At 32.4% G+C, this 27,309-nt stretch overlaps 2 protein-coding genes across 4 annotated transcripts; one reads left to right on the top strand and one right to left on the bottom strand.

The window, feature by feature from the left end:
• Positions 1-671: 671 nt before the first annotated feature.
• Positions 672-16,633, bottom strand: LOC141456809 (PAX3- and PAX7-binding protein 1). Its single transcript, XM_074133128.1, has 16 exons — positions 16,120-16,633; positions 15,129-15,307; positions 14,911-15,040; positions 13,684-13,789; positions 13,425-13,573; positions 12,036-12,112; positions 11,770-11,951; positions 11,150-11,339; positions 9,033-9,159; positions 6,661-6,834; positions 6,353-6,555; positions 4,929-5,079; positions 3,423-3,618; positions 3,143-3,347; positions 2,291-2,412; positions 672-914 (listed from the first exon to the last, which is right to left on the bottom strand). Exons 1-16 carry the CDS (start codon positions 16,298-16,300, stop codon positions 869-871), a joined length of 2,418 nt encoding a protein of 805 aa, XP_073989229.1. The 5' UTR covers positions 16,301-16,633; the 3' UTR covers positions 672-868.
• Positions 16,634-17,284: 651 nt separating this feature from the next.
• Positions 17,285-22,621, top strand: sra (RRM_RCAN_like domain containing protein Sra). 3 transcript variants are annotated; one of them, XR_012461659.1, is made up of 6 exons: positions 17,285-17,639; positions 19,339-19,578; positions 20,181-20,354; positions 20,667-20,835; positions 21,869-22,102; positions 22,364-22,621. XR_012461659.1 is itself a non-coding variant. In XM_074139508.1 (5 exons), exons 2-5 carry the CDS (start codon positions 19,348-19,350, stop codon positions 21,997-21,999), a joined length of 705 nt encoding a protein of 234 aa, XP_073995609.1. In that variant the 5' UTR covers positions 17,286-17,639; positions 19,344-19,347; the 3' UTR covers positions 22,000-22,108. The 3 variants fall into 3 exon arrangements, 1 of the variants encoding a protein (XP_073995609.1); XR_012461654.1 differs by having other exon boundaries at positions 17,286-17,639; positions 19,344-19,578; XM_074139508.1 differs by lacking the exon at positions 22,364-22,621 and having other exon boundaries at positions 17,286-17,639; positions 19,344-19,578; positions 21,869-22,108.
• The last annotated feature ends 4,688 nt before the right edge of the window (positions 22,622-27,309 follow it).

Below are 27,309 nucleotides of genomic sequence, written 5' to 3'. Positions count from 1 at the left end.
TCAGATATGTTTGAATTCTGTATTTTGAATGAAGTTCAAATGCTTTGGAATAAAAACGTCATTTACTGGTTAAGAAACTAGACAATATTCTTTAACAGTCGTTCTGCAGAACTTCTAGAGTTCGTACACTTACCCATGAAGGAAACAATCGAAAATGAGCAGTGAACTTATTTTTGCTCTTCAAAACAGAAATGAAACTTGCAGGGCCGCTCTTCTCCATTACTTACTCTAAATATACCATAAATATGCAGTATTTCTTTATTTTTATTTTTGGACTTTTGATGTACATTTTACAATGAAGAATTTTATTAGAGATTTCGACTAAAATTTTAGTTTTTGCATGGAAATTTCATTTTGTCCTCGATCATCTTTCTGAGAATTATCCTTACTAGGATAAATACGAGTGAGCACATTACAATATTTTAACGTCCGTGGTTAAGTTTTCTGTAACTAAAACTTAATTGTGTTAGAATCTAATATTAGCTAATTTAGGAAAATTTACGATCCTACGAGTTTACTTACCATTTAATTTCACATATCTGCGTACCATATTAAGCAGGAAGTTCTTTGTACAATTTATTTAAAATAATACTCCTCTGAAACGAAGCTAAATTTAAACTAACGAAATTTTAGAGAATGCCGAAATGTAGGGAAAATTAAACAATAACTAATAAGTTCAATGTTATAATAATTTCTTATAAATAATACAATTCATTGTTACCTCTTTACAATCGGTTAAACAGATACTTAAAAATTAAGTATGATTATTTTATACACTTCTACAAAATAGGAGTCATAATTTACATTCAAATTTTAGCGTTTTTGTAAGAAAAAACAAAACCTGAACAAAATTTCCTTCTTGATCTTCTTAAGCGATAGCTTTTAATATTCCACTCATTCTTTCTAGAGCATCCCTAAGAAGCAGAAAACAAAAGTAAATAATATAATTTAAACAATTATACAATCAAACGGTGGCTTAAGTCCCTTATCTAGCGCCTATTATGCAAGTATAAAAGCTGTAAGCCTACAAATAATAGGGTTTATTTAATTCCCATTTTCCTTACAATACTTACAATTTTAATATAAGGATATTAATGTGCCAAATTACTTAATGGCCGAGTAAGCAGTCATTATTTAAGACTGCGCACTAACTAAACGTGTTGTAACTGCATTTTTAGAAGCAATCATTTACCACACTAATATTCAATCTTTTTTATTACCATTTGAGAATATGTGACTAGTTGTGGGGAGAACTAGATGAAACAAATTACATTCTGGAAAGTAGGACAAGTGAATAGTAAGATCACAAGTGCTAAATCAAGAAAATAAGATTCTTAAGGACCTATGTCAGTTTTTCATCCAGTTAAAAAAGTTGGCTTGAATATTCTTATTTAAGATCTAAAAAAACATTTATTAACCGAAACTGCACTAGGTATTAGTGAATTGACAGTAACATTGTTAGCTTTGATTTTCAACATATTTTAGTTTAACTAGACGAGCTTCTTCGATCTAATATATTGTGTAAATAATCAGACACCATAATTGCGAAGTAACCATTAGTATGGGGCCAGATTCATTTCTATCAGAGATGATGAAGATGAAGAAAATCGCAGGTTACTCGTTTAAAAGTTAATTCAAAGCTTGGACCTCATCTAATGAAAATAAAATTGAACATACTGAAATTAAAACAATAATACCGGCAAACTTAAAAAGAGGGATTTTTCAATAGTCTTGAAGGATAGCGATGAAATAGAATTGGTACAACATCGTTCAATGCAACAATAAATTGCGGACAGTTCGTTTCTGAATTGGAGATATTAGCGATTTGGTTTTACATTCAGGTTCAGAAAAAAAAAGCTAAATATCTTATAACTCAAACCAAAGTAAGATTTAGCTTTCAGACAAAAGGAATGCGAAGGCAGGCGATCTAACAAATCCTGACAGGTCATAATGTTTACACTGATATTTATAAATAAATTAAGGCCAAAGCTTTTAAGGAAAAACATGGTTTGTAATATCAGTCACGAACAATTTATTTGCTTTACAAATCGAATTGCGAGTTCGGTCATTAAGTAAGAACTATGTGAATCTGTTTTTAATTAAAAAAAAACATTCTGGAACATCTAAAAATATTTCAATGGGATTGAAAAAGTAAAATTTTTCTAGACTGAAATGGCAGTTACTTTTTTAATCCCATTGAAACTATGAATCAGTCACCAAAAAGAATGAACAACAATAAAAATATTTCCTTGTATAAAAACAATATTCATAATTGTGAAAGAAATATTACCTCTCTGTAGGTTTATCAGTGTCCAATTGTTTTGCTATTATTTTCGCCTGATTCAGAAATTGTTGAAGTTGTGGAGGGTGGACACATATCTGGAGCCAAATTCGGGGTAGAACACTTCCTACCTATAAAATAAGATTTGCTATTTTGTATTTAAAAAAAAAAGAAAAGTATTTTTCATTAATGGAGAAAGAACATGCCATTATTGATGAAAGATGTATGTTATGCTTAAACAAGAAAGACGCAGATCATTTTTATAATATATATGAAATGTTAATAAATAAAAGTTAGTTCCAGCCATTCGGTATAGATTACGCCAAAGTATCGATCATAATCAAGCAGCGAGAATATGAAAAGAACTCTCACGACTTTGCTGATATCTCTAACGTTCCCCCAACGCACATAAGACCTGTAGAAATTAGCGAATATATGAGTTAGCGAACCTTTTAATTAACACTTACAATCGAGCTCTAAGATCGCAGGCTATTTGGCTTACATCCAAACTTTTCATCATATTTTTTTTAAAGGATAACTATAAAAATAATCAACTTAACGCTGAAATGGATAGTAAAGTACTGATTTATTGATATATACGAACACAAAGCCATTAAAAAAAAAAACAAAAGTTACTCCTTACGACCATGTTCTCTACTATTATTGTGCTTTACCCAAATTTTAAGGGTGACATATCAAATTTGACCCCAGTAATTTTCTATTAAGTTAAGTTCATGTAAGCGATATTACAAAATTAGTTGAAAACTTGTTCAAAATGTTTTTTTTGCAAACTCCAGAGAAGTTAATCCAAAGCTTTGTAAGAATATAATCCCAATCCATAAAAAAAAAATTAAAACGTACCATTTGACAGATATTTGCTGCCTGTAATGGACTACAGGTTCTAATTGCCGACAATAAATACCTATTGAGCAATGAATCAAGAGCAATTTCTGATAAAATATTATCGCTCAATATTCCTTGCCAACGAACTAAATTTCCCAATAATTTTACGGCAACTGTACACTGACGTAGGAAAAAATTATTAACTTTTGCTTCAGACAATCTCCTAAAAAAAATAATCATAAATTAACAAATATTCTTGGTTGAATACCTTTGATTATTAGGGAAAAAAAGAACTTACTGTTGTGGATAAATTGGTATAAAAACATCGTTTTCAACTGCTTCTTTCATTTTGTCTAAGACTGTATTAATTAAATTAGTGAGAAATTTTGAAGTAGGCGTTATAGTAGGATACTCTTGAATAAGTTTAGTCACTAAACCGACTAACGAGACAGTTTGAGAACTTGATAAAGGATCCCAACAAAGTGAAGTAAGCTCTATAACAAATTTAATTATTACATGCACATACAATTAAAAAAGAAAACCATAGTGCACCCCCCTGATGACCTCTTTCTGCACAATTCTCAAGGTACTAACTTCTCTTTTCCCCGTAGGGGGAAAAGTGGATTAGCCTCTTCTTCAGGGTACTTGGCGTCCCTGCGGGTATCCCAGCCTAACAATACGGACATGAACAACATATACTGAACACCTCAATAAATTTACACATACTGGGGAGATATCCCCATTGCTAACCCTTGTTTCTATCCCTCCTTTGATCCTTTCTATCCCTTTCCTGACCGCCCCCCGATTTCCTACCCAAGCTGAGATGGTGACTCGTGTCGAGGGTGAATCCGTACATGGTAGTAATATCTATGTGCGGTAGCGATCATCTTGGGGCACCGGAGAAACCCCAGAAGGGTAGATCTTATTGTGAACTCTTATAAGACTACTCTGGTTCCCTTTATAGGAGAAAATACGTAAAGAGTTACAAGATATTCGAATTTTTGGCAAAACTCTGGTTGTGTTGGGTGGGGTTAAATATCTGGGCGTTGTCTTAGACCCCAGACTTACTTGGAAAGCACATCTAGATAAAGTTACACTAAAGGCGAAACAGGCTCTTTGTAGTATTACTAGAACCTGTGGGAAGACATGGGGTTTTCGCCCCAAAATGACCCACTGGCTCTAATTACGATCAGACATTCCAATTATCACCTACAGTGATAATGATATCTACAGGTAGTGTGGTGGAGGAAGAATGAACAACAGACGGCCATCAAAGCTCTAGCCAGGTCGGAGAAACAGGCTTGGCTGTTGATTACGGGGACCCTTAGCAATGCCCTTACTGCCATGGAACCTCCAAGGTAGCAGTTTGTGTTGATCTCAGAGACTGGATCTGAAGAGAACATAAAAAGAACTGGGTGATGTTTCCTGGGGTCAAACACAGCAAGACTATGCCTTGACCGTGCAAACAAAGAGCCAAAGTTACTCTGTGCTTGTCATTAAATAAGGTTCACACTGAGCACTAGAAGAGAATTTTGACTTCAACTTGAAGCGCTTGAGGTCACAGATTTTGGAGTATTTTGTGGGGAAAATGAGACACCGTATGCTTCCCCTGAAATGTTTCAGGTTCTCAACCAAATATGCTACGTCTCTGCTTAGGTTTGTAAGATTAGTAACGAATGTCTTACACAATTTACGTTTAAAATAGTTAAGTTATAAGTTTTCATTGCAATTAGATAAAGATTTGAATATTTTTTTCATTTCGTTATCTTCTATGAAACAAAATAATGGTTAAGGTATGACTCACTTGATAATTTTGGTAACACTATCTTTTCAATAATTCTAGGCAATAACTGTACGTCTGGATCTTTTCTCAACTGTTCTTCTGTTTCCGTCCTCTCTAGTCCATAAAGTAAAATACTATTGCACCAGGGAGTTTTCTCTACATCAAAATTACCCTGAAAAATTAAAAATTAAAATTAATATTTTCTAGAATAAATTCTCACATATAATAAAGAAAAACAAGCATGCAATACTGAAACTAAATAACAGCAAAGGAAAAAGAAACCTTCCTACTACGCGATAACCTTCCTTGCTCAGTAGGAACAATGAGAGATCATGAGACTTTCTTAGAGTTATGACAACTAGTTAAGAGTGTTTCCTGGTTAGTCACTGCCTTTTTATTGGCAATGTTCAGAGAAATAACGTGAAGCTGTTCGGGATCATGCCGGGGAAGAATTACCTAAGATGGTGACTAAGAAACTCTATTTGCTGTTGTTTGACACGAGTAACAGGCGTGAACAGCTTCGGAACATTAATCCCATTCAATAGATGAGTCCTGAGAATAACGATAGAATAAAATAGTAGTGTGTCCATTGCTGTAAATGAGATGTTTTGGGGTCTTCTACAAATCTCTCACAGCTTTCTGCTGCTTGATCATTGGGTTTACGGAGAGGGATCTTTAAAAAAAATGGGGGTCACACTGGACAACTCTTTTGTAAAGTTTGTGAGTAGAGCTCTATCATATTACGGATTGTTTGGAGGATGATCGTTGTTCATACTTCCGTCAATTTTAGATGGCTCAGGTTTGGTACTGGAATATTGTCGTAGGACTCAGTTTGTTACAGTTTTTTTTTATTTTAGGAACGCTAAATTGACCTGGAAAGGCTTTGTTCCTTCCTTCCAACGAATTACATAATAAAGATACTCAATATTGGTTCTTTGTTTCAAACCTGCTGTTGCTGTCTCAGAGCAATAAATATACAGTCATAATAGAACGTGAAAAGGGTAACTAGTTCTAAATATCAGAATTGTGATGAGACATTCAGGGAATTCAGCTGAACCAGTACCGATTCTACTCCTTTCGCCAATGTTAGGTTCAGCGTTTTCAGGAGAACTATATTTTTAACGGAATATTGGAGCTGAAAAATACTTTACAATATTTGCCAGATTGGTACATTGCTTCTGGAGAAGATCACTTTGGGGACGACGGAAGAATAAGAGCCACATTAGGCTCAGGTCACGTGTACTCGAGACACCCTACTAATGATGACTACTAATGATAATGCCATATCATGGATGTGTAAAAAAGTCGAGAAAATTGGTATAAAATCTAACTTTGAGGCCTATTGCGTAGGTTTGAATTTCAAACATGGTAGACTAGTGTGCAAGAAGGTTTGATCGCATTTAGTTGCCAATTTCTTACAAACACACACATAAAAGAGATCTTACTTGTGAAAATGGATTCCAAAATAAAAGTTTCAGCCGTAGGATTGGCCCCAACAATTTTGGAAGGCACAAACTAACATACGCTTCTCTGTAGGCATCGATATCACTTCGCCGCCAAGATTCAAACCTTTCCAGAACTCCTCTGACGGTAGCAAATTCATCCAGCGTATCTTCAAAAACATGCTTCGAATCTTGTTCTATTACCTCTGCAATAACACAAAAATGAATAAACGTTGCTCTAATGCTATCTAATAATTTAATAGTAAAAATAATAACAAAAATTTAGAGTAAATTTAAATTTCATTCGATACCTCTTTGAGTTCTGGCGGTAATTATTTCAGTTTCAGTTATTTCTTCGTCGCTAGACATTCCATCAATATGAGATACAATACCTTTGATTTCCCTAACTCGTTGCCTTCGAATACGTCTACCTTCTCTTTCTGCTACTCTTCTAACTTGCGCCTCATCTTTTTCCAAACGCATCCCTAAAATTATAATTATTTATTTAATTTGACATCTAAAGATAAATCAAAAATAAAAATTCAACTTTTATTTCTTGAACATAATGTACGCGTTTCATGATGTGATATAAGTGAAAACATGTAGATAACAGACAGAAAAATGATAGTATTTTTGTACATAAACTAGCTGCTTGGTGTAAATGTATCCACGTAAATGCATCATATTCTAGTAACACAAGTAAAAATCAGAAAGCCTGCTCAAATGATTTTCTGTCAAAGCAGTTTACATAACTATATTTTCTTGTACTAATTGTAAGAGAAAGTAGCTGACTTCTAGTGAATTGATAATTAAAAAAAAAAAACATTTACGAAAAAAACTTGCTAAAAGCTACCTAACTCTGTTACAGTGAACTGCACTTCCAGACAGCCACCTATCTGTAACTTTTGTTAAATATTTAACTTAATCCTACATAATAAGATAATTAATAGGTGACAAATCGATACTCGTAATAAAGTGTCATTTTGCCGAAAAAATTCTGCAAATAAAATATTCAAAACTGCATTAAGTAAAAAAAAAAAAAACGATTTCGAGAAAATATCAAGAAATTAAAAAATTGGTTCATTAACGTGGCATTTCCGGAAAGCTAATTTGAACGTTTTGCGAATTCTCGTTTTCGAGGTATCCTAATTATACACATCACAGACAGACTTCATACGTACAAACCTACTTTCTGGCATTTAGAGTTCCTTAAAACAGTTATTTCTTAGGAAAACTGACATATTTTCCCTCAGAAAAGGGGAAGTAAGAAAAAATTGAAACTGAAGATTTTTCTTTTTCCATAAAAAAAAAAGCCTTCAATAAAAGTTGATATTTGTCTCTATCATGAGAAAATTTCTTATCTATTTCCAGAAATAAATTACAAATATGTTGATAATTTTCAAGACAACTCATTTTTTTTAAGGTAAGTTGTGTAAGTCATAAAGTAATTCATACAATCAAGTAAGAATATGTAAGAATCTTTATCTTGTATTGTTTAGAGACAGGCGAGACCAGGATCTAAACCAGTATGACTGCTTCTTCTTACTCATTCTGTATACTTTTAAGAAATTAGTATTTTTGAGCTGTATGAACATTTGTTTGGACGTATTATTAAAATGCTGAGCTCAAATTCTGCTAAGAGAGAATTGTAAAAAAACCTTAGTCTATGCAACACCTTATACATCCGCAATTTTTTTTTTTTTTCTGGTGATACCACAAAGAGTACATTTTTATGTTCATTCCTTCACCCACCCAACCTCCCACTAGAATCTAAGGCGCATCACATCCATGAAAAAAGTGCCTGGGCGTTCCCTTCTAAAAGTTTTAATTATGAAGAACAGTTTTAAGAACTATTCGAAGATTGTCATATAAGTGTTTAATCTTTTAATAACGAATTTGATCAGATATATTATTACCGTTTATTTTATCCGCCAAAGCACGCTTGGGTTTTTTTTTCGTCTATTATCATCAATTATTAATTAGGACGATCAATTTGTAATTTAACTTCAGTGTAGATTCAGATTCAGCAATTACGGGATGTGAGAGAAATACTAGTAAACAATAGAAGTGGGACTCAAATTCTCTAATTCAACTGATTAACTAATCTCTGATGATTGATACAAATTTGAAACCGATCCGAAAATAAAAAAAAAAACAAGAGTTTACAAGACGGAAGCGATAATTTCCGGCACCACAGACTAAGTTCAAAGTATTGTTGCCAACCTTATATCTTCCATCTTACAAGGTAATAAGATATTCCAGTGAAGATTTAATTATAATATTAATGTATATGCACACTAGTACTTCACCTCTTGTACCCCCAAAGTTACTGAATGAGTAGAAGGAGAAGAATATGAATTGTGCCAACAACCTTCTTTTTTTCTTTAGCGAAGATATATTAAAAATCTTAAAAATATATAGCCTAAAAACCTCTCCCATCTGAACTTTTATACCTTTCAGCTCGAAGTATAGATTGAGCTGCAACCATCGGACATAACATGTCTTTACATGATAAACGGCTACGGGCCACTCTTTCATCCCTTGCGCAGAATTCCCCCCCATGCCTAGAAAAACCTTATTTTTAAATATAAAACATTGCGTAATTTTGTTTGCTATGTACAAACCATAGATGCTTTGTGTTTAAATAAAACTACCAAATAAATGTTGTGTAACATATACTGACTTTGAGTAGTTGGAGCAAGCTCTTGCGCTTGATCCATAACATCTTGTCTTCTTCTAGACATATATTCATTCACTCTGCGTGTAAACAGAGATTCTATCCTTTGTTCAAGAAGCTCGATGATCACAATCTAATAAAGAAAAACAAAGCAACAGGAAACAACAATTAGTTTATGTATAAGATAAGGCAGAGTAATAAGATACTGATAACCGCTTTTGAATTTGAAAGAAAAAAAATACGAAAAAGACTGCAAAGAATGTTAGATACAAAGAATGAAAAAGAAACCATTATATGATCAGCAACTACCAGTATCTTTTTACATTTTTTTAAATGACTTTTGAAAATTACATTAAGACTGAACAGCAGTGTTAGATAACATAATTTTAAGCACAAGCATGGTTTTGAACTTCTTCTTTTTTTTAACTTTTAAAAAAGAGAAAAAAAATGGGAGAAATGAAAAAGAGCTGAAAGATTCGTGTATGTTTTTAAAGCGTACAAAGAAAAGTAAATGAGAAAGTTTATGAACATATATTCATGAAATCTAAGCAGGTTATGAAGATGAATCAAAACTTTTTCATTGTGTAAAGCTACTTCTAAATGTTAAAAGGAAAAAAGTATGTACAAAATCAATTAAGTACATCATGGAGGGGGAAGATCTACTTGTAACAAAATATCTACTATAGTTATTTAAGCGTACAAAGATTGTCGCGTTTTACGAAAAGTTGAAGAGGATGTATTAACAAATACAACTGGAACTTTGTCAAACGTTGTTTTAACCATCCAAATAACAATTCTTAACCTTTAGTACATTCTTGATTTCAGTGGTTTGGATTTTTTTTTTTTTTTAAACTGATTTACAAATAAGACCAATAAGGTTCCGTGAAAGTAAGTGGGATAGCCAGATCTTCAACATTCCTGAGAGTCTCTAGGAAATAAGTATGTCTTCGTTACAGACCAGCTCAAGAATTCTCAGTTTCACATATAACGTAGTCTAAGAAGTTCTATTTCAGGTTTTATTTGCATTTAGCACACGCTTTTCCAGCTCATATCCATTGTTTTTTTTCCTCTCTACATTTGATATATTCACAACTGTGATCACAATATAAATATTTGGCAAAATAACCTCTCCTATTTTAGACGTAACATTTAGTGATAATAAGTAAGTCGTTCGAAGACTGCACATCTAATATGAAATACATTAATTTTTCGAAACATTTCAGGTACTTTTTCTCAGTACATTTCTGAATCACCTTTCTTTTAATTTGTTAGAAAAGTAATTATAAAGATGTATTTGATTCAGATGTACGAAAAATGAGTAAATCGACTCTTCAATTTCTTTGCTTTCGCTTCGCCCAATGAATAGTCTTCAATATAATCTGTTATAATTTTTTTTTTTTAATGTTCTTAATTATTCAAATAAATCTGGTTATTATTCATTTCTAAAAATCATCTTAAATCCTTCATTTTGTTCCAGAAAACTGTTAAGAGATAAAAGTATGAATTATGAGTTAATTCATACTGAGAGAAATTTAAACAATGACCACCACTAATATCAACGATACATAAATCATCAGAATGAATTTAGCTCGGATTTTGCGAACTCTTCACAATAATTTGTAAATATGATCGATGCAGAATGACCTACACTGGTCCCTTTAAATGATTCAGTTAGAAAAACATTGATTCGTTCCTATGAAGAATAAAAAAACTATTGTGTTGTTGCCGCCGATTCGGATCAATAGCAAAGCTTCTGTTTCTGAAAATCGCTTAAAAATATTTGGACAAAAGCTTTAGTACTTTTGGAAGTTTACAATTAACAGACTGAGAGTTCGTTCATCCACCTTTTGTTCTATTTAAATCGGAATTTAAGCACTACACGGTAGGGAGAATACAGAGAAGATTAATACACACAGCCCCTTATAACATAACGCATAATCAAACAACTATTGCAATCTATTTTAAGCAAAAGACAAATTTTAAAAGATGACTATAATTATGACCACATTAAAAAAAAAAAAAAAAAAAAAAAACACTTTAAATGAAAAAAAAATTTAAGGAAAAGTGAACTTTGTAAGATGATGCGCTATGACCCCCCATGTCTTTTTATGAAGGAGACCCACCTTCTCATCTAGACACTCTACCAAGTCAGTGACATACCCACGCAAGTCTTGGTAATAGCGAAATCTTTCTGCTAATCTTGGTGCATCCTCCTTCAACTGTTCACATTCTGCCCCAAGTGTGTCAATTTCTTTTGCTGCTGAATTGCATTCTAATGTATGTCGACGATGAACTTCACGTAGATCTGTCAATCTGTAAAGTTGAAATTGATAGCGCTTAAATTCGTAACATTTTGTTTTTACTTTCTCTTACTGCTTGTAAAACATAAGGTAAAGCTATTGAGTCCAAATTTCCGATATTTAATCTTTTCAGGTCCACTCTGTTCAAAATTCTATTTTGAAATTGAAGAAAATTTGCCACTTAAAAATATGAATACTGCAGCAAGAGAAAGTTGTTTGTATTTTATTCCAGATTTTTTTTTTATTTAATCAGAATAAATAAACGCCAGATTTTGGCTGCAATAAATAAGTTTTAGTCGCCAGAAAGATATTAAACCAAGATATGATCTCATCAATTTTCTTTCTCAATTCATTATTTAAGTTACTTTTGAAAAATTAAAATAAAAAAGCAATACATTGCCTGAAATAGCCTTCTTTATCTAGCCCTCTTTGTTTTTCGTTACCTGTCTTTCAATTTAGTAACAACAAGCTGCGGATCCATTGCTTCTGTTGGCGGAAGTGGTGGAAATATAAGGGCGGAAGTGGTTTCAATGTGACTAGGATCTGGCCCTTCACAATTCATAGGAACTCCAACTGTTCCTAAATACTGTTGATAATACATGGTTTCTTGTTGGACTGCAGCTATCTGTAAGTTTAGTTTTGTGGCCTTTAGATTATATTGTTACATATTTAATTAAAAATTTAAACTTAAATTTAAAACTAAATTTACCTGTGCCCCTGTAACTCCTTTTCTTATTTGCTGGTTTTCCCACTCTTCATCTTCTCCTTTATCACTTTCATCAGTCACTTCAAATATTTAAACAAAATATATTTAAAAAAAAAAGAAGAGTGATAATAAATTCAACAAAATGGAATATTCAAGCAGTATTAAAGCAAGATTTTATCTATTAGTTTAATAATTAAATTTGTAAATATTTAAAAAAATGTACACAACCTTCTTTTACTCGAATTTTCACAGAATAATTGACAAAAATATTTTATAGTATTTGTGTAAATTCAATATTTTAGCAACATATCTAATTAATTAATTAACAGTAGTTGAATTCATAGAAATGTCGCTTTAAACAGGAGCCCAAATACCTCCCACTCGCGGAAAGAAACCTAAAAATTAGTTTTCAGATAAATAAATTCAAACAAAACCGATGTAATTTCAAGAGCATTTAATGAACATAGTTTGTACAGTTCTGCTCGAATGGTTCCCAAGAAATCGTGGTAAAAAGATCGAAAAAAAAAATTAACGGAAGTCGCAGTCCCGAAAATGACAATTTCTACAAAATGCGGAATTTTAGCATATCATCAGAACTTGTTAATATTCAGTTATTTATATGACTGTAAATTAGCTTAAAACCGAACGTTTCAGAAACGTCTAAAAAATCTTTCCCTATAATGCCCTTCAACGAATTTTCCTGGGATAGTTGTAGATTTTCATGAAAACAACAAAGGTAGGAAGTTTAAAGAGACATTTGTTAGAGCGGTTTTAAAGAAATCTTGCAAAACAGTGGAACTTCCCGTTAAAAAATGTTCATAGCTAGATTGCGTCAGAGACCCCATTATGGCGCGTAAACGAAAAATAAAGTTGAACTTCCTTGCAATTTATGGTTTTACAGATAAATGTCTTCCAAGCGCAATTGTCTAAATACTAGGCGCCACGGTAGCCGAGCGGTTAGAGGCGAGACCCGCGACGCTAATATGTATTGTGGTACTGGGTTCGATTCCCGGTCTTAGGCCTTGGATTTTATTTAATGGTTAATAAAAGAAATTTACAGTAAAGTATGTTTGCTAGTCGCCTCCGTCCACGACACCTTATCGGTAGTTGGACGTTAAGCCCCGCCCGAAAAAATAGGCGATTACTTTACTACTACTTACTACTTACTTGTCTAAATACTACTATTTTGGAATCAGGCTAAATTCGCTATAACTTGTAACAACGGTGAAAACCAAATTTCGAACATTTGACACGGACGTAATACTTCAATTTCTAAAAGAGAAGGTAAAAAATAAGGTCCAAAAAAGAAGTATTTAGCCATAATATTTAACCATAAAATGTTGTTGCGTTCAAATGCTCAATTGTGAAACAATAATTCAAGTTACACTATACCTCTTCCTTGGGCGGCCTCGAATTCTGCTTTCCGTCTTATCCTATCTTCTGCAGCTATATTTACAGCCATATTTATCCTTTCCTCTTCAGCATCACTAACATCGTTATCATCTTCTCTAACAAGTCGTGATTTATTATTTACATCAAATCTAAAATTACGAAAGAAATTAGGAGTTGCTATAGCTATGCAGGATATGTAGAGGGGTTCCTACATACCTTTAATAATCACAAGAAAAGCAATAGCATTCGTTTTTTTTACCTATTTGCTGTTTCCTCTGGAAGAGGAACTACTTCTCCCATTTCTCTGACATGTTGCCTCTGTTTTCGAGCTGCATGAATCGTAGCAGCATCTGGAATTTTACCTTCTAAAAACACAAAATCTGGATTAAACACTCAAACTACTTTCTTTTACCAATTTAGCATAATTTTACTAGTGAATATATTACTAATTGATCTCCGGATGTTCAGTAATACGATTATACAGCAACATGGTCTAGATCAGTCCTAAAATACACTAGAGGCAAGTGAACCAGTCGGTCACACTATCCTCAAGCACCATCGCCAAAGAATTCAGCTGTTCATTTTCTTTCATACAAATTTTCGGAAAATGTCTTCAATTAAAAGTGTTTGTTCACAATGTGATCTTGCTACCTGCCTCAAGGAGAACGTTCATCCTGATTAGTGCTCCTTATAGAGGACTTACGTATTCCATATAACGGCCTGCAGCGACATCATGGACAAGGAAGTGCCCGAGGGTTCCTTCATTTCTCGAGTCAGAGGAGCCCCTCTGTTAACTAACTGCTTTGTAGAACTACCCCAACTGTTAGGTGCGAAACACCCGTTATTATAATTCATCAAGAATCATGGAATTCGCCCTGCTAGAATCTATGGAATCACCTTCCCTTATGCTAAATGAAGGTAGTGCCTCTCGGCACCCCAGAGACAGTCCACCAATTTATTCGAAGTTTATCTAGTGCTCGCTCAAAGAGAATACCTGTCGACCTGTTGAGGCTTAACAGCGTGACGTAGATTCGCCTAGATTAGATTATTAGTCCTAAATCAGAACCTATAACTCGCCCACTGTAAGTATGACCTTCAGCCGCTTCTTGAGGACACGGTACTTTTATAAAGGTTAGCACTAACTACACGAACGTCAATAATAGGTCGGATGTAGTTTGGCAAGGCGAGTGAAAGTGAACGATTATGTTTACCTATCCGATTGAGCGAAAGTAATCTGACTCGCGCGTAACATCCTGCTGTCTAGGGTTGAAGTAGTGTTGTAGTTGTTCCATTGATTACATCTGCTTTCTTAAAAGAATGATATCAAAAAATAAAGTTGAGAAAGCCGGTAGGCAGTACACCTCCACTTACACGCCACTCCCTTATAGACAATACTTACGGAGTGAATAATGGGTATGCCCCGTACCTATTACTTATACCTAAGCACTTTTACTAAAACAAAGAGAAAATAATTATAATAACTTACTTTTTAATAACAGTTTTACCGAATCTGATTGTTTTATATATTTTGGACCGATATCTGAACTATCTTCTTCTTCCTCTGAACTAATTCCTTCTTGTACAGCAGCGATAGCCTCCCGACCATTCAGTATTGGCTATCAAATGAAAAAAAAAATATTGATGACCAAAACAATACAAAAAATGAATAGGAAAAGTAACAATTTAAAACTCCAGAATACTCACAAATGTATTTTTAAGTTTAATAACTATATCTTCATTTAGTTGAGGTTGTATTGTTTTCTCACTACTATCAAGAGTTGTGTTCGGCTTTTCTTTCTGCTTTTTCCTCTCTTTATCGAGTAGTTTCTTAATTTTTTTACTCTGAGCTGACTTTTTTACTTTGAACACCTCGCCATCATCACCTACAATTACAAGAAAACCAAAAAATTCAGTAGTATAACTTCTAACTTCTGTAAAGTCGGCTCCGCCTGCGTAGCCACTATTGGTCCTCCACAGAAATACTACTGCCAAAGAGAATCCGAAATCTACGCCCAAATGGGTAACGCAAAATATTTTTCAATTTTAAGCTGGTGTACTAAACAAAGTGCGCAACACTTTATTTACTTCATTTTTCCGGAGGCAACGTATATAAAAACTCTCATTAAGATTGTATTATATATTGACAACACCTTCTTTATGGCAACTAAATAACTTTTAAAAATTATTGTCGTTATAATAGCGTCGCCACGATATTAGGTCCTTTTACAAAATTAATTTATAGTACACACTAACTTCCATTTCTCATATTTTGGCTCTTTTATTTGAAAACATAAAATGCACTAGCTTTTGTTAAGGTAATTCGTTGTTGTTATCAAGAAGTACAGCGTTGTAGGAGTAGTAACGGCAAGAATCCACATGCAGGGCTGACCGTAAAAAAGTCCAACCCATTCGAGGATGTGCATTACTATTCAATTCTTTAAATTATGAAGATTTTACTAACATTCTGGAAATAAAACTACAACGTAGGAAGTTGAAGAAATAAAATGCAATATCTCAATTTAAGGGCTACATTTACGATTATACCCACTGTAAATAGAAAGCTCTTAAACTTCCTCTTACGGTGAAATCTACAAAGTTAAACACTTAATATAAAGTACGACTTTATAAAGCACAGAATTTTAAGAACATGGCTATTTAAATTAAAGAAAAAAAGGCCTTTTACGTAATATCTTACCTTCATTTAAATCCTCTCCAAAACTTAAAACAGATGAATATGAAGTAGGTTTGTGTGGCTTTGCTTTAGAATTTTTTGTATCTGGTAAACAAATTTCAGAATCATTTTCATTATCAGCGTCTTCTGAGCATTTATTCTCCCTGATTCTAATATTCCGCTTTGGTTTTTTAAATAATGACATAGTGTCAAGATGTTACAAATATTTTAAAATTCAGCTGCAATTTCTTCAATAACAATAGTCCAAAAAAAGGAAATAGAGTCCAATTAACATGTTTAGATACTAATTGAAAAAAAATCAACACCAAACCGTGACTAAGAATTTGCACAAAATACCACTTTGAATTTATAACAATAACACCTGCACGGTTCACAAAACAATGTCTCCAGTGAATACTACATACATTCAATAATTAGAGCTATTCTTTTTACACATTCAGATAATGCTGTCTGCTTTGCTATGGCTGACCAAGGTTGTGTTCCTCATATTGGCAAAAAGAATTAGGCCCCGTACAATCGAAGCGTATCGATTTTTCATGTCTTTGTAAATCGTAAACTAGGTTACAATAATTTGTATTGTAAATTTTGTAAATGCTCCTTCATAATAATCTAATCTTTTAATTTTAGGAGATGATTTTATTGAAAATTCTGTTAAACCATTATCATTATTTTTAGTTTTATCTAGGCATATTTCATTGATTTCTCCAAATGAGTGAAAACTGAAACCGATAATGAATTAATATTTACCAGCACTAGAACTAGATATACAAAAACTGATGTGTATATATGTATCAGTACAACCATCCGACCTTAAAATTACATATATTTGATTTTATGGATTTTATTTTATTTGTTTTTAGGAAGACTGTAATAAAATCCTGTCACCATTGACCGTTGTAATAATTTGGCAGTTCTATTCTTTTTAGGGACTTGCACAAAAAATTTGATTCCCACTTTCAATAAAAACTATTATTGGATATTTTATTATCACATCTTGATTAATAGAATCATGGTAATTTCTTAAATTTAGAAATAATTAGTTTAGAATTAGGAATAATCCAACGAAAAATAATCGCAAATTAATAAAACCCTGCTAAATTTAATAAATTTACTAATTATTTAAAGAAAGCGGCTTTAGAAGTGCCGTTGCAATGCCGATCAGCCCATAGCGCATGCTTGGTTTTATTCAGTGCTTTATGCAAGTGTCACTGTGTGTGTTTAGTAAAACTTAAAGGTCTTTGAGATTGCAGTTTCTGTCCTTCTAGAGTCTAGATTTCAAGTTCTTTTTTTACGTGAAATAGACAGTTTGGCTTGTAGTTCAAACATTTTTTCCCATATTGTTCTTTGAAGTTGTAAATATTCAATTAAACTTGGGCATATATGATTCAATTTCGGTATTTTTTTTCCTATCAACACTACCTTATACATGGAATTCTTTAAATAAAAAAATGCATTATTAACCTTTTTTTGTGATTTACATTTGAAATAATTTACGATTTAAGGAAGAAAGACATCTCTTCCAGGTAATAAACACTTTGCTATTATTTAATTATCTATTGATTCTCGTTTGGTTTTCGGCGTTTTAATAAACTTAGAACTATTAAGTGCAATGAGTAGTTCTTAAAGGGAAAAGTGTACGTAGGTAGTTAACTTATTATTAACTTCACTGCGTTCAAACAATTCTAATTCTAGATTTTTACTCTTACACAATGTCATATTTATTTATTTATTTTAATTTTTTAAATAACATTTTCTAGACACTTAGGCACCTTATAGACCGTATTTAAAATTAATTTAATAATTTTTGGAGAATTCATTTATTTTAGGAAGTAATCCTGACCGTAGCTAAAAATTCAATTCGACCTTTTTTGTGCATTTTATGTCTTCAATTTAGAATACTTATTTTAGCGATATTACTGGTGTTTAATTTCCTCAACAAATTTACACAATGTTTAGTTTAAATATTAGAATAAGATGCATTAGTATTCTTTAAAGAGATTTAACATGAAAATGTTGAAAAATAAGAAGTGATTTCTCATTTTATTATGCTCAGCGTGTAGTCACTGTTTTACTACCGCAGACTTTATGCAAAAAAAATCAAGAAAATAAATTATCTACATTTTATTGCCTTTGCTAGTCCTTCAGGTAAGCCTAAATCTAGACCAAAAATGGGTCCATGGTAACAGGAAATACGGCCATCTCATAACCCTTACCATTATTAATGGTGGACCAGGTATTTTGAATAGTTTCTGCGGTTTGAAATTCAGCCAATTTACTCACCAATCGTTCATATTATCTTTTCTGTTCTCCAATTGCCAGAGATATCGTATTGCAAACTATAGATCGCAACGCAATCTGTAAGGATATACGAAAATACCTTTTACCCTTTTGGAGTCAGAGTGCACAGAGGCTGGACCTACCCATTTTGGGATCTTTAGTTGTTTTCTGAATATTTTGTGCTCTTTAAAAAAGGTCAGGATATGTCGACTGGCTCTCTGCACTTGTTTGGTATGGGTTCAAGACCGCCGGCAAGTAATGCCATTTGCCTTAACGAGCAGTGGATGGACTCGTAAGTCGCATGCTCGCCTTATGTAACTGCCTCTGCAGACTAAGAGCTTCAACGGCTTTTAGCCGGAGGAGTGTCGTTCAGATCAGCTGCCAAGTCTTTGCCATTGGACCCCGAAAGGCCTGTCAAAATTTAGGTAGGAGGCATCGTTGATTCTTTTTCTAAGCAGTTGTTGACGATCAACTCTTATACAACTGCCCTACCAGGTGGTGAATGAGTTGTAGGATTGTCAACTGTTGGAGAGTACAGAAGTAATCAGCTGCAACCCACTAGTCTGGAATTGGCTCTATTTTTAAAGCTTGAAGGTGCAAACCGAAATCTCAGTCATACAAGCCCTTTATGATTTCCAAATAATGTAGTGTTAAATTTTAGGCGCCACCGTAGTCGAGCGCTTAGAGGCGAGGCCCGCAAAGCTAATATGTATTGTGATACTGGATTCGATTCCCGTTCTAGGCCTTGGATTTTATTCAATGGTTATAAAAAGAATTTGCAGTAAAGTACATTTACTTTTCACCTCCGTCTACGACCTTAATTTGGTAGCTGGGCGTAAAGTCCGCCTGAAAAAAGACATTACTTTTTTAATGGTGTACTGAATAAGGAAGAATTTTTTTTAATTTTTTAAATAATTTAAATATTTTTTTCTTATTATTGCTAAGAATAGAATTATGGAGGAAGGTAGAATGAGCGTGGATTCGGATGATGGAGAAATGATAATAAATGAAGTGGACGGCTTGCCAAATCTCCATCCAAATTACAATGAAATTGATTTAAATCAGTACAACTCTCAGAGGAATACATCGTGTAACATAGAAGAACTTGTAAATGATGAGGATCTACCGACATCTTTGATTGTTACAAATCTGGACAATATTCTCTTCAAGAGTGATGAATTGAAGGTATGAAATTCTGAAAAATCATGTTTATTAGTTGAATGTAATATTAACATGTTTACTGTATAAGTATAAATTCATGCCGATTTTTTTTTTTTTCATCTGTAATCATTAATTTATTAAGTCAGAAGTGAGTACAGAATTAATCAACCAAGTATTTATTTCCATCCATAGATGTGGCCCAAAGCTTTGGGTAACGTTGTACGCCTTTCTACACTCTGCTTGTAGTAAAATACTCATCTAGAATATTCCGTCCTAACGGGGATGCATGATTTCAAAATTTCCCCTTCGGAACTAATCAAAGCACCATCTAAAAACTAATTTCAACTAATCTCGCCATTTAAAGACCCGCATTTGGGTAGCCTTTGCGCTCAGGCTCTCTTATTAAACTCAGAAAAGTTAAAGTATAGAGATGACGGTAGTAGAACATCAGGTCTAATTCAGATTCCTTCGTTAGGCCCTGCAAGCAGACAAAAATTCTAGCTACATGTTTATATACTCCCATACATATTCACCTTCAAATGAAAATTCACGAAACAAATTTACGCGCCAACTCAATGTTTACTATTATGTGTGGTTTACTATTTTGCTTTTATTTTGTTCTCTAGAAACAAGTGGAGTTACTTTTCGCTCAGTTTGGTGAGCCAGTGTCATTTCAATATTTTCGAAGTTTTAGAAGAATGAGAGTAAATTATAGTTGTCCAGCAGCCGCCGCTAAAGCGAGAATTCATTTACATCAAACAATGTTTCTTAATACAGTGATCAATTGCTATTTTGCTCAGGTACTCGATTTCTCAGATGAGATTTTTATTATCAGTAGTTAGTTTCGTTTAAGAAAATAAATAACGATCATTGTTATAAAAGTCCATGTTAAAAACGTCTGAGATGCCCGAAAAATCTACCGTTTAAAGGAGAATTAAAAATTAAAGACTAAAAACAGAAAAGATCTGTGATAATGAATTTTCTTTAAGCATCCAAGGGCATCTAATGTTTCTGTTTATCAAATTTAAACTTTTTTATTATTAAACTTTACTTTCATGAATTTTCTAATACAAATGTTTTTTTGATTAAATCGAATTTTCTTTTATTTTCAGCCAGTGACTCCTATCGACAGTGCAGATCAACATCTACAACCTCCGGCACCAGTTAAACAGTTCCTGATATCACCACCAGCTTCACCACCAATCGGATGGGAACCTCATGATGAAGGGGAACCTCTTGTAAATTACGACCTACTAGCAGCTATTGCTAATTTGACACCTGGTAATTAATTATTTTCAGTTTAACATAATCTAATATCAATTTAATGGGGCGTAACAAAAGTATTTACTATTCTCAGTTTTATTTTTAATAAAATTAAAAATATGATCTGTGAGACCATCCACACGTTTTTCTCGAACTATAAATTTCAGGGTTCCAACTATATATTTTTCAAAAGTATTATCTTCTAATCATTATACAGACTGTAAAACCGTACATAACATTAAAATGACTCTTTAAAGAAAAACGGTACATCTAACGATGGGTTCTGCTTTCAATTCCAGAACTGCTTTAAGTTCCTACATTAACAATTAAAATAAATTTCTGTCATAATCCATGAAGTAAAATTTAAAGCCTAGACCAGGAATTGATGTAGAAAATTCTCCCTAATGGCCACCAAAGTGGTGTCGTCTACGTATTTCGCACCACTACAACAAATAAATTTCAGTCCCTCAACAGTCCAATACTTTCATCAGTCGTCTCATCAAATAACACAGGCTGTATTGGGGGTTAATCGAGAACTATATTTAGCGTTATTCCACTCAGCCATGACCTTACTTATCGTTGCTTTTAGTCCTTCAGCGGTCAGTACATCAGTCAGTCGTTCATCAAATAATTAATTAGGTTTCTTATAAAGTGTTAGCTTTTAGTAAAAGTTAATCGGAATTAATATTATGTATTTCTAAATCATCGTTGCATTTAAACAATGTAGCACTACTATATTATTTTACAAATTAAGAGGATTGTGTACTAATTGGATATGTTCCAAGGGAAGGTCAAGGGAGGCCATGGTGAATTTAAATTTATTAATGATACAACATCACTACATTATTAGATAATTTGTAGGAATAATATTTTACATTGCTAAGTGTATTCACATCTGAGGTCATTGGCGCTCCGAGCTTTTTTCAGTGTACTGCCGGCCACCAGAACATGCTTTCTTATTACAGACGATGCATAAAAAAAAAATACAAATTTTTTATTTGTTAAAAAGAAAAAGGAAGTAATATTGCAATTATTTTGCTTGGTGCCTTAGGAGGAACACACGAATTGCATGCTGGTTCAGAAAATCAACCGGGCATAGTGGTGCACGTTTGCGAAGAAGTACTTTCTGGAGATACCACCAAACCGCGCATTATACATACTAGATGCCCTCAACAGAATTAAATGTTTTCTTTAGTATTTCTCTCTATTCCCTGTCAATCCTCCCCCTCCCCCAACAAGGAATAGTGGAATTGTTCCATTTTGTTTATTTGTTGAAGCCGTTATTTTTTTTTTTTTTTTTTTTTTTTTTTTTTGCGCATCAACAGCTGAGGTTATTAGCGCCCGGAGCTTTTTCCAGTGCACTGCCGGCCTCCGGACAGTGTTCTCTCGTTACAGACAACACTGTCCATCACCGGACAGTGAGCTGTAAGAAGCTCCTAGGAAGAGAAAATCTAAGGGTCAGCTGCTGGATTCGAACCCGGGACCTCCGCGTGGGAGTCCAGTATGCTAACCTCATAGCTAATCCCCTCCCTTTGAAGCCGTTATTATTTTCAAAACAATATTAATAATACAAAAACCCTTCTAAATGTAGCATATTTTTGCTTCCCAACATTTATTTTCCATGTGGCATAATTGAATATAAATAATATAATTTTATAACAAATGATATACATACATTTAAAATGGAAAATACTGTTTATTAAAAGTAAATAATAAAAATAATTAATTGAATAATTTGCTAAAACTTGAACGAAAACTGAAGAATTGTATATGTAAATTAGTAAAAAAAAAAAAGAAAGAAAAATATATGACTTATCTCCCCACATAAACTATTATTAAATTTAAATTTAGATGGCCTTAGTTAAATATCTGTAAATATATAAAGTTAGTGTATACTTATATTTTTGAGAATTTAAATGTATTCTTTCATTATTTGAATAGAAAAGAATTATATTTTAAGTACAAAACAAAAACAATTTATTAAGAACAATACTATGACAAAAATTTATGTGTAAATTTATTTATTAATTTTTTTTTATAATTTTGTTTTGTTTAAAAGATAATTTTTTGAATAAGGGGGAAAAAATTGTTTGTGAAAGAATTTATTTTATCTTATTAAAAAATAATTTTTAAGAAAAGGGGACTCTTTTAGATCAATAAAAGAGAAATTACGTGACACTATTCATAATTTGGAAGTTGTATGTAGATAAATAACTTTCCTTTTGATTTTATCAGTATTTTGTTTGTGAATGTGATTAATGGATTCTTTTATAACATTCTGATTTTTATTATTATTTTTCAATTTATTAATACACTAGGTTCCAAAAAAAAAAAAAAAGAGCATAGAGAAAAGAAGGTTTTTAAGGTATTGCGTTTGCAAACCGTTCTTGGCTAAGTAAGGGACTTTTTGGAAAACTGTTCAGGGACATATCACTTTTTTCGGTTCTGAAAAAACCTTATCCTTCTGGTGTCAGAAAGGCTAGATTAGTAATCATTCAAAAAAAAGATACTTCCATTTTTTGAAAATGAACACACTTAAGTCCGTCCTGTTTAGTGTGAAGACGTTTCATCCTAAAAAGTCTTTTCTGGCAAAAAGCTTGAAAGATTGATTTCATTCAATCTGATTGGTTCATTTATGCACTTGAATTGAATGTGTTGAATTCTAAAACATCAATATTCAACTAGGAAGCTAGATCTTGAACCTTAATTTAATTGAAGACGTTAGGTCTATGTATAACATGTGTGATACTATTTTGAGCATCAAAGAAGGCCGTTTTCTGCAAATCAAGTTCTTGAATAGTGAGTTAGCAATTACTTCACATAAACATCGCCCGTGAAATTAAGCTAAGCTACATAAATTATTGATTTTTTAAATTTTCACCCATTTTTCCCGAACGTTTCGTGAAATTTCGTACAGACGCCTGACGGTGCTGATAATAGTCACTTCACCCTGATATCCCAATTTCCAAATTTTCAACAAAAAAACAGCAAATCGTTAATTATTAAAAACGATCATAGAAGTAACCATTCTAGACCTCCAGTGTAATAAAAATAAATAAATAAGTAACTGTAGAAAGTTAATTAAACAACCGATATCGCCATTAAAAAATATTTCTCTTTTTTGAATCTTAGTTTCTAAAAAATAATTCTGTAATAGAAGATTGAGAAATTATAAGTCGTCACTCTTTATTTTATTTATTTTGTACTTCTAAAATCTGAAATGCCAATTTGATACGGTTAGTTTATAAACTATAATTTAGTTTTATTTAAGTGTTATATATTTTAAATTAATGTAAATATCATAAGTTATTTTTATTATCAAGTTTTTGATTTTTATTCTTGGGTTCAAATTTTTGGTTATAGAGCACAATGAGTGCACAATTAAATGGGAGTTTAAAAAAACTACAGCGACGCAATGTTTTTTTACAACCACATTAAATGGTTGCTGGATATATATATACATATATGTATATATGTATATTTGTGTGTGTAAACGATGTGTATACTAAAGAAAATATTCTACAGTAGAAATCCAAAAGCTTTTCAATTAATTGCTGTTGAATTTATGCTGAAAAAAGTTAAATTATATTGATATTTCATCCTGAACACCACCAAAACATTGGTTTCAGCTATAATTTTATTATTATTTTTTTAATTATATAAAAATCTAAGACAAATTTTTTAAAATGATATTTGTACATATAAATACCTACATTTTTTTCAAAATAGCATATTTATTTAAAATATATATATATAAAATGTGTAGTTACCAATTTATATTTTTCAATGTACATAAAAACAAAAACTATTGTTTGTTATTTAATACATATGTTCCCTCCTTAAGTTTTATTGTTTGCCCTAATGTTCAGCGAAAGAAGTAGAATATCATTCTAAAAAGCAAAATCATCTGATGTAATTATTATTACTATTTATTTATATATTATTTCTAAGAAACCACCCTGATTCATAGCAGAAATGTAAACCTAAGTACATTTTTAAACAACATTTTTTAGAAATCTAAACTATTTAGGATTATTAATTTTTAAAATACCTAACTACTTAATTTACTCTTCAGCCTATGAATATTCAAATTCTGGGGCGCCACGGTAGCCGAGCGGTTAGAGACGAGACTGCAAAGCTAATATGCATTGTGGTACTGGGTTCGATTCCTGGTCATAGGCCTTGGATTTTATTTAATGGTTAATAAAAGAAATTAACAGTAAAGTATGTTTGCTAGTCGTCTCCGTCCGCGACACCTAATTAGTAGTTGGACGTAAAGCCCGACTGAAAAAATAGACAATTACTTTACTTGTTTAGGAAATTTCAGTTCCAAGATTAAGATTAAATGGCTTTAACTCCTCCTACATCTTATAGAAACATGAATCCCTCTGTTATCTACATTGTGAGAAATTGTGTTTTCTAAAAAGTAACCCACCGGATCTATTGTGGCGTCCCGTAGGTAATACATCCTGTATTCTTAAATGTTTGATCAGATTTCTCTCATTTGATTTTCTCTTTCTAGCTCAATATATCTCGGATGAAATTTTCCAAGTTAGTCCAATGAAGAAATATTAATTTGGCAATCGATTTATTGACAGTTTGAGTCTATAAATAATAAAGCAGTAATAAACATTACGTCCCGCTTAAAAGTTAAATTTATTCATTTTAAAGGTGTTAAAAGTAAATTAATTAAAAATAAAATAAAATTAAAACGATACGATTTTGTAAAATAATAAAACATGATTAATAAATATTTTTTATCACTATAAAACCGATAAAATATTGATTAAATGCCCCGTCTAAAACTTATGAAATTAAAAAAAAAAAATTATCAGGAGAACCTAATTCAGTAGGAGCTCGGTTTAGAATCATGAAGAAGAGGTGTTGCGGAGTACATGAATGTTACATAAAGGAGTTGAGCAGGTCTTCATTTTGCTCAGTGAGAAAGTTACTCGCATGGCCTAATCTTAAAGAAGCAAAAATTATATAAACAGTTCAAGTGAATTTTGGTTGGTTGATGTTTCCACTTCTCTTCATAGTTAGATTCTACTGTGAACTGCTGTACCATTATGTTCACTGATACAAAAAAAATGCATTTCACAAATTTTTTATGGAAATTTGTACAATTAATTACATAATTTGCTAAAGACTTGATGGGTTTTTAACCACGAAATAAACATGTCATTATAATCTTGAACATATATATGTACGTTTCATACATTTTTACTATTTTTAGTAAGCGAATATTATTAAGTTCTGTGTTTTTATACATTAGTATACCTTACATATACATTAGCGAATCAAATTTCGCTTGCTCTGGTTACCTTCATTTTGCTTTTTTAAGATTCGGCTAATGCAAATAACTTTCACGCTGAGCAAAATGGAGACCTGCTCTACTCCGTTTTGATTGACTTTGACATTCAATAACTCTGCCACACCTCTTCTTCATCATTCTAAACCGAGTTTCTACTGTATTACGTTCCCCTAATTGAAAATATTTTTTATTTCCTAAGTTTTAGATGGGCTATTTTATTAATATTTTTTCAATATTTTATCGATTTAATGATAGGTATGACTATTATTATTAATGATTAAAGGCGCATCAACATCTGACGCTATTGACGTTATTGGCTCATGGAGCTTTTTACATTGCACTGTAAGAAGCTGCTAGGAAGAGAAAATCTGAGGGCCTGGAGATGGATTCGAAGCCGGGTCCTCCGCGTGGAAATCCAATACGTTAATCACATAGCTAATCCCTTCCTTAATACGACCATTATTATGTTTTCCTTCTTTTTTTTAAAAAAAGTTATTGTATATAATTTTAATTATCGGATCATGCAGCTAACACCTTTAATGCAAGTAAATTAAACTTTATTGTGGGCAGAAATTATGATTACTCATTTATTTTGTTGATTTAAATTTTGCTACTGATTGTTACAACCACGGAAGATATTTTTCTTTAAACCCATTACGAAAAAAGAAGGAAAACAAATTATCATCTACTTTGGTCAGATTGTAGGTGATTTGGCTTAATGACAACGGCTATTTAAGCCAGTACAAAATGTTACTACCTCAGTAGACCTTTTTTTTTTGCTAGTTTTGTGGAAAAAATGTTTTGAGGTAATCTATTTAGGCCAGTTCTAAGTGTTACAACTTGGGTGGGATCTTTTTCTTTACACTCATTGCGCATAACGAAAAACAAATAAAGAAATATCAGCTAGTTTGTCCAGAAAAAGTTGTTTCGATTAATGGAAAACGGCTATCTAGGCCAGCATTAAATCTAACGACTGCAGTTGTCACCTATTGCGACACCTAAAGAGAAATTGGGAATTATCTGCTAGTTTGTCCAGAAAATTGATGTTATTAGGTGTTGACGGTAGTAATTCAAGGCAGTACTTAAATTATTGCAACTGCGCCAGACTTTTATTTAAACGCATTACGAAAAGCGAAGGGAAAAGTAGGCATTTTTATCTGCTAGTTTTGCTTGAAGAA

This window comes from Rhodnius prolixus, unplaced genomic scaffold (assembly GCF_049639745.1).
Source record: "Rhodnius prolixus isolate KJV_2025 unplaced genomic scaffold, Rpr scaffold_1, whole genome shotgun sequence".
NCBI lineage: Eukaryota > Metazoa > Arthropoda > Insecta > Hemiptera > Reduviidae > Rhodnius > Rhodnius prolixus.
Note: the sequence above shows the minus strand (reverse complement) of the source record. Positions and strands in the feature narration are given on the sequence as shown.